This window comes from Lactuca virosa, chromosome 8, assembly GCF_052849685.1.
Source record: "Lactuca virosa cultivar CGN04683 chromosome 8, Lactuca_virosa_CGN04683_v6, whole genome shotgun sequence".
Taxonomy (NCBI): Eukaryota; Viridiplantae; Streptophyta; class Magnoliopsida; order Asterales; family Asteraceae; genus Lactuca; species Lactuca virosa.
In genome coordinates, this window is record NC_136433.1 from 219,134,934 (window position 1) to 219,147,394 (window position 12,461).

Below are 12,461 nucleotides of genomic sequence, written 5' to 3' on the forward strand. Positions count from 1 at the left end.
ACTCGAGATAACTTCAATCCCAAGAAAATGATTGTAACACCCAAAAATTTCATGCCAATTTAAAACTTTTTCAAAACATTTTAAAACCAATCATCATTACAAAGTTGTTTTCAAAATATCTAACATCAGATTTTTTTCCCAGAAACATAAACAAATCAGGAGGAGCTGTACGATCATGCCTTCGCCTTGCCGCGATCCCCTGATGTACCTGAAACAATAACTGAAACTGTAAGCCCGAAAGCTTAGTGAGTTCCCCCAAAATACCCATACCCGCAACAACACACATATAATCATAAACAGCATACTATGGGTCCAGTCAACCATCGGGTTGGAATACCCCAGGCCCTCAACCGTCAGGTTGGAATGCTAACATACTATGGGTCCAATCATCCTCGGGATGGAATACCCTAGGCCCACAACCAACAGGTTGGAATGCCCACATACTATGAGTCCAATCATCCTCGGGATGGAATACTCACGGCCCACAACCAATAGGTTGGAATGCCCAGGTCTATTGGCTTTCGCACAAAGCAGATAAACCTCAACCGCCAAACAAACATGTGCACATATAACAGATAATCATATAATAGTCTATAGACATAACTGATCTAACAGATCATACCACATACCACATAATATTATCCTACCCTCTAGGATACCGATCTAACAGATCATACTAGCATAACATAGCCCATAACAATTCAAAGGGTCGGCCTTGGTGCCTTAGACCCTTGAGTATAGTGAGGATAACTCACCTCACAATGTCGCACTGAAAATGATAGGCTCAAACTCTCGAATCACCAACACGAACTCCACCACCTACAGATACCATAAAACCCTTTTTCTATAAATCTCCAAATTACCAAAATACCCCTAGAGGTCAACTGGTCAACCCTTGGCCAAGGTCAAAGTCAACAGTCAAGGTCAACAGTCCATGTTGACCCAACTCGTCGAGTGCAGTTCACCGACTCGTCGAGTTCTTCCTGAACTCAAGAAGTCGTGAAATCCTAGGTTGACTCGTCGAGTTCCCTTATAACTCGTCGAGTTCATACGTGTCCAAAGGTTGAGAGAAACCCTAGCCGACTCGCCGAGTCTTCGACTGACTCGCCGAGTCCAAGGCAATCTTCAACGGACTCGCCGAGTTGTTCATCAACTCGTCGAGTTCATGCCCATCTTCATATGACTCGCCGAGTCGACCTTGCGACTCGCCGAGTCCCTTCAATTCCTTCATCCATACAGATGCTTTTTAAGACATGTTAAGGCTCCATATTGTAGATCCACCTTCCCAAGGTATGTTTATCACGTAAAGTTGCAAACTTTACGTGCATGCAAGGCTCTAAAGGCTCTAAATGACAAATCTAAGATTATAATGGAGTTTTACACTCAAGGAGGGCTTCATGCAGGACCCAACTCGAAACTTTATGACCCTAGAACCCAAGAAGGGTCCAGATCTGAAGTTGCAACTTCAGATCTAGCTCATACACCACAATAACATCATAACCAAGCCAAAAGTACCCTAAACCCCACCCAAAAGAGATCTAGAAAGAAATGAGGTAAAGGTGACGACTTGATACCTTCAAATGATGCTAACTGAGGTAGATTTCTGATCCCCACAAGTTCCTTGCTTCTAGCCACTTGTTTCTCCAAGCTTCCTCACTAAGATTCACCTTCCAAAACTTATAACACACTAAAAGAAGCACACACACGAATTAGGGTTGGTTTGGTTCTCAAAAGACTACAAGGGGGGTAGAGGGAGGCTGTTGATCCTTTAAATAGGGTGCAAAACCCCGGGATTTAGGGTTTCATCTGCCAGCTCCTACTCGTCGAGTCCCTTCTTGGACTCGGCGAGTAGGTCATTAAAACGCGTGGACTAACCCGCTGCTACTCGACGAGTAGGGCAACCAACTCGTCAAGTAGCCCTTGAAACCAAGAAACTTTATATTAAATCAATACCTGAAAAGTCGGGGCGTTACAATGATGTAAGTCACCCAAATCTTTTAAGGCGAATTCAGATCCAAGAGTAGAGACTAGGCTTATGCTTACTCTGCAAGGTAAGTCTTCTCAATATACTTACCTGTGTGGTAATTTATGTGTGACTGGAGGGTCTTATTCGTGTTATTGACCGGAGGGTCTCATTTACACTATTGACGGGAGGGTCTTATTCGTGTTATTGACCGCAGGGTCTTATTTATATTATTGACCGGGGGGTCTTAGTACATTATTGACCGGAGGGTCTTATTTGTTTATACTGTGATATGTGTTATCGTGCATACTGTCTTTGTGACGTATGTTGTCATATTATTCTATGTATATGTTGATCTTATGTGCTTACACTGAGATATGTAGTATCATGCATTATGTCTTGTGATTCATGATGTATAATATCCTGTGCGTTATTGAGATAGGACCAGAGGGTCCTACCTGAGCCGTGAGACCGGAGGGTCCTCACTGAGACACATGACCGGAGGGTCCTTATCGAGATATAGTCATGAGAGGCTAATTATTTGTGTGTGGTATTTTAGGGAACTCATTAAGCTTCGTGCTTACAGTGTTGTGTGATTTGTGTCTCAGGTACTGTAGATTTTGGGAAGGCGAAGGCTTGATTGTACACATTCGTCGGCTGATAGAGATTTGAGGATTTTGGGATACTCTGATGTTGTCTTGGAAATAAATTACAATTTATGTGATGATGTGGATTTATGCGTAATATTTTGAGAATTAAAAATGAAAATTTTATTTGCAAAATTTAGGGCGTTACAGAAGCAATCCCGACAAAACAAGTAAATAGTATTTACATACTAGACTCTACGCTTCCTAATACTAAGCCATGCATACTATAATCACACATGTTATAAGAAAAGAACATACACATTAGTATAACGTATTGAGAAACTCACGTCGAATATAATGTAGATCACAACAAGCAACCACTAAAACTCCAATGGACTCAAGGCACTTCCCTTTTCGCTATAGAAGCGTTTTAGAGTATTAATAAGAAATCTTAGTCTATCATTTAAACTAGTTAGTCCCTGGTTCTAATTCCAATTTTTAACCCCAAAACAACCGTCTCTTCAAGACCATTTTTTCTCCCCTTAAACCCAATCAATCCAGAATGTTATTTCATATTTAAAAATTCCATCTCCATACCTATCAATGGATATAGTACAATAAGCCTACTTATTTTTCTATGATTTACTATGAGTTTTACAAAACAGCATATAAATGCAGCTATATTTGGACTAATAAGTGAAAATGACAATTTTCACCCTAGTTAGGTTCATCAACAGGTCAAGGAAAATATCATGGAACTATTAGATTAAAAACCTGAACATTGGGAACTGGCTTGCTCAATTCCAATATTTCATGGGCAAAAACGAGCAAAATATATAATTTCCCAACTTTGTCTTTGGGTTAATTTGGCTTCTTAACCCATTAATACATCATTAAACGACCCCCAAAGTTGGAAACCATTGACTTAATAGTGGATACAATGTGTTGAGTCTAATTGTAAATTAAATTTCAAACCATTACCCAAAGTATGTTGTTTAAAAGAGAAACTCAATGTTCAATGCTAGAATGGTAAAACCATGAGTTTTCTAGGGTTTATGCTTCTACTAATGATATAAAGACTCAAAGCTACCAACACGGAGCACCACGCACTGCCAATCTAGCATAGTGGCTAATGGTGGTCGACGATGATGGCCATGGCATCCATGGTGATGATGATTCTTGATGAAAGTTCACAAGAAAAGAAGGAAATTGAATGAATTTGGATGCTTGCTTGAACCAAGATTAACACCACCAAGAAACCTCTATTCTCCTCACTATCGACCAACTCCAACGACCCTTCCCTTCTTGATCTCTGTCACGATATCAACCTCTCTCTTTATCTCTTTTATTTGTTTGGATCCCTGATCGCTAACAGCGTAGGGTTATGTTGCTGTCCCGACCTTCCTATCTTTGATTTCTCCTCCCTAGATAAGAGGGATTATTTCTACAATTTTTGAAGAGTTTAGATACGGGACCATTTTTGCTATTTTGTCTTTTTTTATATATAGTTAGGTATGTTTTGTGTGGGTGGACCAAAAACTCTTAAATGAGTTCTAACATACGAGGTGTGTTTAAATGTGATGAAATTGTAGACAAATAATGATGATACGTAATGAAAAGAAATTTAGACTAAACTACTAATCAAATATTATTTTACACCAAAAGCTTGCTATTTACCAATATACACACTTTTTACTCCAGAATGATAAGTCGATTCATTAAGAATGTAACTTGTTTTAACCATGACATGAGCGCCTGTCTTGTATCCCCGAACCAATACAACAACCGCAATACCCCTGAAAAAGACTGACAATTTTCAGGGCAGGTTTTTGGTGCAATTTGCTCTATTTATAATTACAAAACACTATATTGCTACAATATAATATTGTTTTATCACATAAATTTGTGGTTAAGTTACCAAGTAAGAGCCTGAGTTGAAGATGATTAATGCTTGGCATGATTCTGGTCCATACACCTTTCAATTCAAAATCTGTGATGATGGAGAAAAAAAAGTTGACAATATCCAAATAATAATACAAGCCACTAAGTGCTCATATAGATTGAAATTAAAAATGAACTGAAAGTAGGTTGCTATTTATTTAATTCAGTTGCTGAAAAAAAATACCTGAATGAAGATTCGACTTTGAGGATAGACCATCTAATGCAAAGTTGGCATAAACTAGGACCCTTACACGTGGAGGAGAACCAAGCTTGCTAGTTAATGACCTGATAAGTGCACTGATATGATATCATGCATAAAAATAAAATTAGAAGATATTGCAGGTTAAGGGATAGAAATTGGAATTTCAAGGATGTAAAAGAAAAAGTAAAATTTGTAGTAATCACTCTGTACACAATACTGTAAGAAATTCTGAGGGTAAAGATTCCATAAATTCTGATATATTGCCAGCTGTAAGCGATTTTACTTCCTGTTTCAGATTTGTTTTTTCTTCAACCGACATTCCGTTCCCAAAACCAGCTTTACTGTCCTTCACAAAAGGAAAACCATTATCGGGTAACTGGGAATATAGTTGAGTGGCTAAATTGACAAAATGGTGAAATATTTTTTTTCTGTATAAAAGTTAAAAGGAAGGAAGCACCTGTTGATTGTTCTTCCTGTGAAAATGAGGGGAAGATATTTAGCGTATTTCCCAATACCAAAGTGTTGGCCTACTTGTTGGATTTTATGCGAGTCCAAAAGAATCAGTGCTTTCCAAAGTTGGCAGTAGTTTACTCTAAATTCTTCATCTAGACTTGTATAGATCCCATGATCAAGAACAACTGCATAATATTAATAATATACATTCACAAACATGCATTTCTCTCTCTCTCTCTCTCTCTCTAAAATATAAAATCAATACAAAAGAGAGCAGTAGGATGTGAAATTTACTTACCTAAACAAAAGCCTTGTTTTTCATCTGGGGAAACCAGTATATTGCCAGGATGTGGATCTCCATGCACAAAACCATGGACAAATATCATTTCAGCAAATGCTTCCACCAACACTTTTGCAACCTTCAAACAAAACAGTTGTTACTGCTATGCTATAATTGGGTAGATTTTTAATAGTACAATGATGAGTAAAGAATTATAAGTACAATGATATATATAACCTTTTTTGGATCAATTCCCATTTCCCGAATAAATTCCAAATCATCTACCTGAAAGCAAAGGAATGTATAAAGATATAATTTTTTTAAAATTATGTACACATGAAATCTAGTTTCCTTTTAACCCCAAATTCAGTTAGAATAATGTTAGATCCATTTGTTGTTTTAAGGGCCAGGTGGCAATAGATAACAATGCTATAAATCATGAGATACTAACCCTTCGTCCCTTGCAATACTGCATTGTCAAAACCTGGCTAGTGGTTAGCTCCTGTTTGTATAAATATGACAATTAGTCCACACAATATAATATAATATAATATTTATAGCTTTGTTATGTACCCATAAAATGATGAAATACCTGAAAAACCTTGGGGATTATGATTCTGCTACTATGCTTAAAGTTCATGGCAGTTCTAACTGAATTTCTTGCCTCCTGAATGAAATCTGTAAAGCGGCTCATTTTAGCATATGCCCGGATCAAGGAAAAGAGAAAATCGATTGCCAAAATATTTGTATCTTTTTTACTCAAAAGATGCAAGGAAGTTTTGGACCCTGTTTCTTTTTTCCTATAAAGTTGACTTGACTGGATAAAGTGGTGTCTTTAAAAGATATTCAAGAAAACAACAACACACTTGGGGAAATGGAAGGAAAATATAAACAAGGGTAATTTTGTAAATAGTTAAGAGGGAAAGTCCTATTTCCTAAACTTTCTCTATTAAGTTGTTCTTTTTGCATTCACTCAAAAAAAAAAACACTCATATATGTCATGGAAAAGAGGCTTTCTCCATTAAATCCAACTTTTTACAAATTTGCCCTCTATCCAGACAGCCTTATCAAGAATTAGTGTAGCTCACCAAGTTCCAAAGCAATCACCTCTGAAAATTCTGATACCATCCATTGAAACCGATATTCAGGAAAAAACTGTGGAAAAAAGACAAGCATGGATCTTTAAAAAAGATAGGAGACTACAAAAGGTATATCATTTTGTAATTATAAAAGTATAATAATGTTTACAAGAAGATTAAAAAAAAAATCTAAAATATGAACATGAGTCATACCCATGTGACACATTTGGAGAGTAGAGACATGGTTGCAATGTCCATTCTCATCCGATCTTTCAAACCAGGATATTGGACCTTCATTCAAAACATAAAAAACTCAACTCTTAGCAGCTTCAAATAAGATTATACTTTGAATCCAAATAAAAAGTCATAATCATAATCAGTTTTTTTCAAACACTCCAAATAACAACATACTTATGTTTATCTGTTTACTATAGCATTCTACTTTCATTGTACTTTGTAAAAGCTACCCAATTATAATAATATCATCCAAAATTCAAATACAAAGCAATTATCACTTCTCTAACTGGATAGATGTTTATAAGTACAATGTCTCAAATAACTTGGTAGATTTTCAAATGCCTTAATAAGAAAAAAAGTTGAAAGTACAATGCTTTAAAGTAGGATGCTATAACAAACAAATAAACAAAAGTACACTTTTATGATAAATGAAAGTACATGCTATTTCTTGCATTAGAGAAATACTGAGATGATAAATGTTTGTGACCAACCTTAAGCACTACTTCTTGATGGTTTTTCAACAATGCACGATGCACTTGAGCTATGGATGCAGCAGCAATAGGTTTTTCATCAATAGACAAAAAACTGATACACCATACATGGATCAGCTATTAAAAATTTTGTATATATTTAAAGATAATCTTTATCTTTAAAAAGATAATCAAGAATATACAAATTAACCCATCCATTAGGGAATAGGAATAACTTACATCTCTTTTAAGTCTGACCCAAGATTGCTGATTAGTACTTCTTTTATAGCTTCAAAAGAACATGGAACTGCCTACAGTCATAAGAATCACATATTAAGTGAAAACTAAAACCAATGATACTGAAAACAACGCACAACAACATGAATGACTTACTGAATGTGTTAATTCGGGTTTATTGTAGGTTAAATTCATAGTACGCTTCAAGAACATATTAAATTGTGCAAAGTAATTTTATTATCTTTAAGATTATGTTATTGAATAAACTCAACAGACCTCTGTTTTTAGTTTTTACACAATAGAGTATTATTTTCGCACAATAACAGGTAATGAGGACCTGATCCTGCAATGATGCAAGAGTAGATGAGTATTCTTTGGGAACTTGTCGCATGGATGCTACAAATTGACCAGCTTTGATGTAGAACCCTTGGTTGATTTCACATAATTTTAATATCCTCTTGGCTGAGCGTAGATGAACCTGAATTGAAAAATATGGATGATATAGATATATCAGACATCGTTCTACTTTCAATGATGGCATTGCTACTGTTACGTTGAGTTTTCAAAGTGTAATAGGAAGAAATGAAAGTAGGATCTACAATAAACAGATCAATGGAAGTATAATGATAATTTTCCATTTACTCCGTGATGAAATGCAACAAAGGTAACAGGGCAACGGACTTCACAGTTATTCAAAATTGCCGATAGAAAAGAAGTAAATAGTACGAAAAGCAAGAACCTCAGATAAAATTCTTCTATATTCATCTGTATTCGGCGATAACCCTTGTAACGAGTACTTGTAGTCGACAACATTCGCAGTAATCTGCAAATCCCCATACGCAATTAATTAAACTATTTTGTACACCTGATATAAACAATTGTCGCTAGATTCGAAAATTAAATTATCGGATTGTTATACGCAATATGTAAGAGTGTGATGAAGGAAACAAACAGTATAGAGAGAGCGAGAGGACCGAACGGCACCGTTCAATGATGTAGTGATGTAGTAGAGAGGAGAGCGTCGATCAGAGTGCGAGGGGAGCAGGTGAGGGTTTAGAGTATGGTGGTAAGTAAGAGCAGCGGCGCCGGTGGCGGAGATGATGAGAAGGTAGAACGGTTTTTTCCTTGGTGAGGTACCGAAAACTCTGGAGACGAAGGTTGTCCTCATAGAAAGCGGAACGGGCTTCCGGTGCTATCGCCGCCGGTGGTCTGTCCGGAGGTCAGCGGTTCTAATTGAAGTCAAACTGTGTAGTAATTTCTAGGCTTATATATCATTTTGGACCCTCAACTTAGTATGGTTTCTCATTAGATCACCAAGGTATCTCCAGATCGTACAACTCTCCCTTACCACACCCCGGCCATCCATCCACCTCCACACCTAGTCACCTACATACCTAGTGCGGTGCCCACACGCACACCAACCTCACCCTACCCACATACCAACATAATCTAACACCCAAACCCCCACACACATCCACGTACCTACTTGAAAAGTTAGATCATCTGTTATACCCACCACTAATTGTTATAATGTTGGGTGTTATATCATCACCATATTTTCTACCACTAAACATAGGATACCTATCACTAAACACACCACTCCAATTTATTTTTTTAATTAAATTTAATTCAAAAATATATAAAAATCATATATTTTTTTAAATACTAGTTTTCATTAATTTAAAATACCAAATTACATTAATTAAAATTATAAAAATAACATTGAAAATAAAAATTACATTAATTAAAATAAAAAAAATAACATTGAAAATAAAAAAACTTAAAATTATCAAGGTTAACTAAAAAAAAACTATCCCCTATTCCTACGTCGGACTCGAACGGACTCCTTCATCGCGAGGAATAGCTCCAATTCTTCACCTTTGAGGTCGTCCGCTTTCATTTTCAAGATTTTCATATCGGTTTTTGCTTAAATCACCGATTGTGTTTCAATCATTTTTTGTTCTGCCCGAGTCAACATATCCGTCTTCGTTTCTTGAACGTTCACATAACGATCAAATTTCTCTCCAAATTAATCTGTAACATTAGATCCTGAAGCCGTTGAAGCCGCTTTTTTTGCTTTACTTCTTCCAATGGGTCGACGAAGAGGTTGCTCGTCTTCAATATCGAGCGGATCATCGTTGATGTCGAAATGTGTTCGTCCGTCCGATTGTTGAGACGTTCCGTTAGGGTTTCTTGAACGCTTTGAACCGGAAGATTGTGAACTTCCTTCTGTTTGCTCCTTCCATTTCGGAGCATCTTTCAACTTTAGCCAAGGTTTCACATATCGAAAAGCTTTGCGTGTTGGCGTTATTTTTTCAAATTGGTCCAAAGCCGCCTTGAAGACATCAAAATCGTTTGCCCCGCTTTTTCGTATGTTTAGGAGGTTGTTGTAAATTCCTCCAAATTGTGCACTTTAGTCGAATATCGCGCCACTTCGAGCTAATTTGATCGGGATTTCGGTTTTCACTTCCTGTTAGCTCGTAAAACACCGCACAAACTTTCTCCGAAAAACAACCAAAAGTTTGACTATCGCCTTCGATTGGGTCTTGGGAAGCCGAAATTCATGCCTCGGCAAGCTTTTCTTCTTCCTCTTTTGTCCATGGGACTCTTTCTTGGGTGGTGTTGGATCAGGCCATTTTTTCCTTTGTTTTTTAGGTTGAGGTGGTGGTGAATGTTGAGTTTCTGAAACAAAATCTGGCGAATGAGGGGGTTAGGATGGTTGTGGTTGTGATGGTTGCGGTTGGAATTGTTATGGTTGGAATTGTTGGAAAATTTGATATTGTTGAAGTTGTTGTTGTTGGAAGGCCGGAAAAGCTTGATATTGTTGTTGAAAAAGTGTTGTTTGTTGGATAGGGGAACCGGTTTGAAGCAAATTAACAAAACCACATTGAGGTGATTCCATGGTCGGGAATTGGCGAAGGGTTGTGTCAAACGTAAAAGCGTTATCGGGTTTGCGATTTCTATAGTTTGGAGGGTGTTTGGGTTGGGATCCATAGTTTTTGGTTGTGAAAATGTTGTGGATATTTGGTGTATAGAGTAAGAAAAGAATGGTGTAAGAAATAAGGTTTACAATGGGGTATTTACAGGTGAAAATGGTATGTAAAAAAATTATTTAAAAAAATCAAAAAATTAGTCGTTCAACGGCCGGTCAAAGGGTCAAAGAAGAGGAAGAGCCCCATTGGGCGTTTGGCTTCGTCGTCGGCAACACAAGAAACAACGACCACATCCGACCACGAATGGTCGGGGTGGTGTGCACAAGAATTGTCCGTGGCCACGTCAACCACAGAGGGTTTCGTGGCCGGTATACGCGATGGCCTTAGTGTTCAGTTGAAATGTTTATTTTTTAATTGATAGACTAGTTGAAAACTGATAAAAATAATAATGTTTTCTAAAAATTAGCTCATAAGGTATATGACACATCAAATGATACAAAAAATATCTAAATATATAATTAACAATTATTATATTGTTTTATATTGATTGAAATGTTATTAAAATAAATTTCAAAAATTATTGTATTAAATTAATTGGTAACAAAGAGTTTTCCTATTTTAGGTTTATAATTTGTGGCAAACCGGTCAAATAATAAGTTGAAGCCTTAATATTATGTATAAAAAGAGATAGAGAAAGCGCCTTTATGATATCTTTATTTTTTCTAGTTGTTGCATAAACCTATAGTCAAGTTGTAACTATTTCTTTTATCCTCCAATTTTACAACATTCCTTTCATCAAGAATTATAATATTGATGTAACACTCTAAATTTTCAGATAAATTTTTTCATTTTTAAAAACCACATAAAACACAATCTCACATTTCTCAAAGCACAAAATGTACAAGTTGTTCAAAACACAAGACAATAAAGTGTTTGATAATATTCCAGAATCCTCAAAAACATAATCTCTAGTTGGTGTGTACAATCAAGTCGGCGCCTTCCCCGCGATCCTGAGAGGTACCTGAAACACATTTCACACAACACTGTAAGCACGAAGCTTAGTGAGTTCCCCAAAATACCACACACAATAATTAGCCTCTCATGGCTATATCTCAATAAGGACCCTTCGGTCATGTGTCTCAGAGAAGACCCTCCGGTCTCACAGCTCGAGTCGGACTCTCCAGTCCGGTATCTCAGTGAAGTTCGTTCGGTCTCACAACTCGGTTTGGACCCTCCGGTCCTAACTCAATAAGGTACAAAATAATATACAACATAAATAACAAAGACAAAATGCATGATATCATATAACTCAGTATAAGCACATAAGACCCTCCGGTCGGTAACTTAAATAAGACCCTCCGGTCAATAACTCAAATAAGACCCTCCGGTCACAAAGTATTACCACTCAGGTAAGTATAATGAGAAGACTCACCTCGTAAGTAAGCAAGTAGGTCTCGTACTCAACGATCGGTCTAATCTCCGCCTACATGTCATAATCATCTCTAATTAACAATTTATAACAACTCCAACGATGTTAAGCTAACCCCTTTTCTAACTCTCGGAAATGGTGAAATACCATTTTACCCCTCCATGGTCTCCATAATCCATAACTTGACCAAACCCTAAAAGTCAACGGAAGTCAACACTCGAGTCAACAGTCCATGTTGACCCAACTCGTCGAGTGCATCTATGCGACTCGTCGAGTTCCTTTGTTTCTCTGAAAAATCGGAGGAAGTCCAACTCAACTCGCTGAGTTTTCTCATCAACTCGCCGAGTTCGTAACGCGTCCAGACTATCGGGGGAAACCCTAACCAACTCGTTGAGTTGGCTCACCAACTCGTCGAGTCCCTTCAGTCCATTTTCTCATTCATACGTTTTTAAGCAGAACTAAGGCCCCATACTCTAGTGTCACACCCCCGAACCAGGACGGCAGAAACGTCCGGGAGTGTATGACGTCATTGTGTAGTATCATAACAATTGAATATGAATGAAACATAGCAACCAAACTGTAACATCCCGTTATTTTCTCTTTGTAAAGTCAACCCTAGTCAACCAAAGTCAAACTTGGGTCAACTAAAG

The 12,461-nt window shown here is 37.2% G+C and overlaps 1 protein-coding gene across 2 annotated transcripts; it reads right to left on the bottom strand.

Moving 5' to 3' along the window:
- Positions 1 to 4,097: 4,097 nt before the first annotated feature.
- Positions 4,098 to 8,809, bottom strand: LOC145134742 (Protein kinase superfamily protein). Of its 2 annotated transcripts, XM_079069578.1 has the most exons (16): positions 8,402 to 8,805; positions 8,189 to 8,272; positions 7,787 to 7,927; positions 7,453 to 7,523; positions 7,234 to 7,327; positions 6,719 to 6,796; positions 6,515 to 6,581; positions 6,019 to 6,104; positions 5,878 to 5,928; positions 5,664 to 5,711; positions 5,445 to 5,565; positions 5,151 to 5,331; positions 4,897 to 5,034; positions 4,676 to 4,788; positions 4,469 to 4,540; positions 4,098 to 4,346 (listed from the first exon to the last, which is right to left on the bottom strand). In XM_079069578.1, exons 1-16 carry the CDS (start codon positions 8,615 to 8,617, stop codon positions 4,243 to 4,245), a joined length of 1,665 nt encoding a protein of 554 aa, XP_078925704.1. In that variant the 5' UTR covers positions 8,618 to 8,805; the 3' UTR covers positions 4,098 to 4,242. The 2 variants fall into 2 exon arrangements, 1 of the variants encoding a protein (XP_078925704.1); XR_013719321.1 differs by lacking the exon at positions 4,098 to 4,346 and having other exon boundaries at positions 4,904 to 5,034; positions 8,402 to 8,809.
- Positions 8,810 to 12,461: the final 3,652 nt, after the last annotated feature.

Coding starts and splice junctions, on each gene's coding strand:
- LOC145134742 (XM_079069578.1), bottom strand. CDS start 8,617: ATGAGGACAACCTTCGTCTCCAGAGTTTTCGGTACCTCACCAAGGAAA. Junction 8,273..8,401: donor CCTCTCGCTCTCTCTATACT/GTTTGTTTCCTT, acceptor GGGGATTTGCAG/ATTACTGCGAATGTTGTCGA. Junction 4,347..4,468: donor TCAACTCAGGCTCTTACTTG/GTAACTTAACCA, acceptor AGTCTTTTTCAG/GGGTATTGCGGTTGTTGTAT.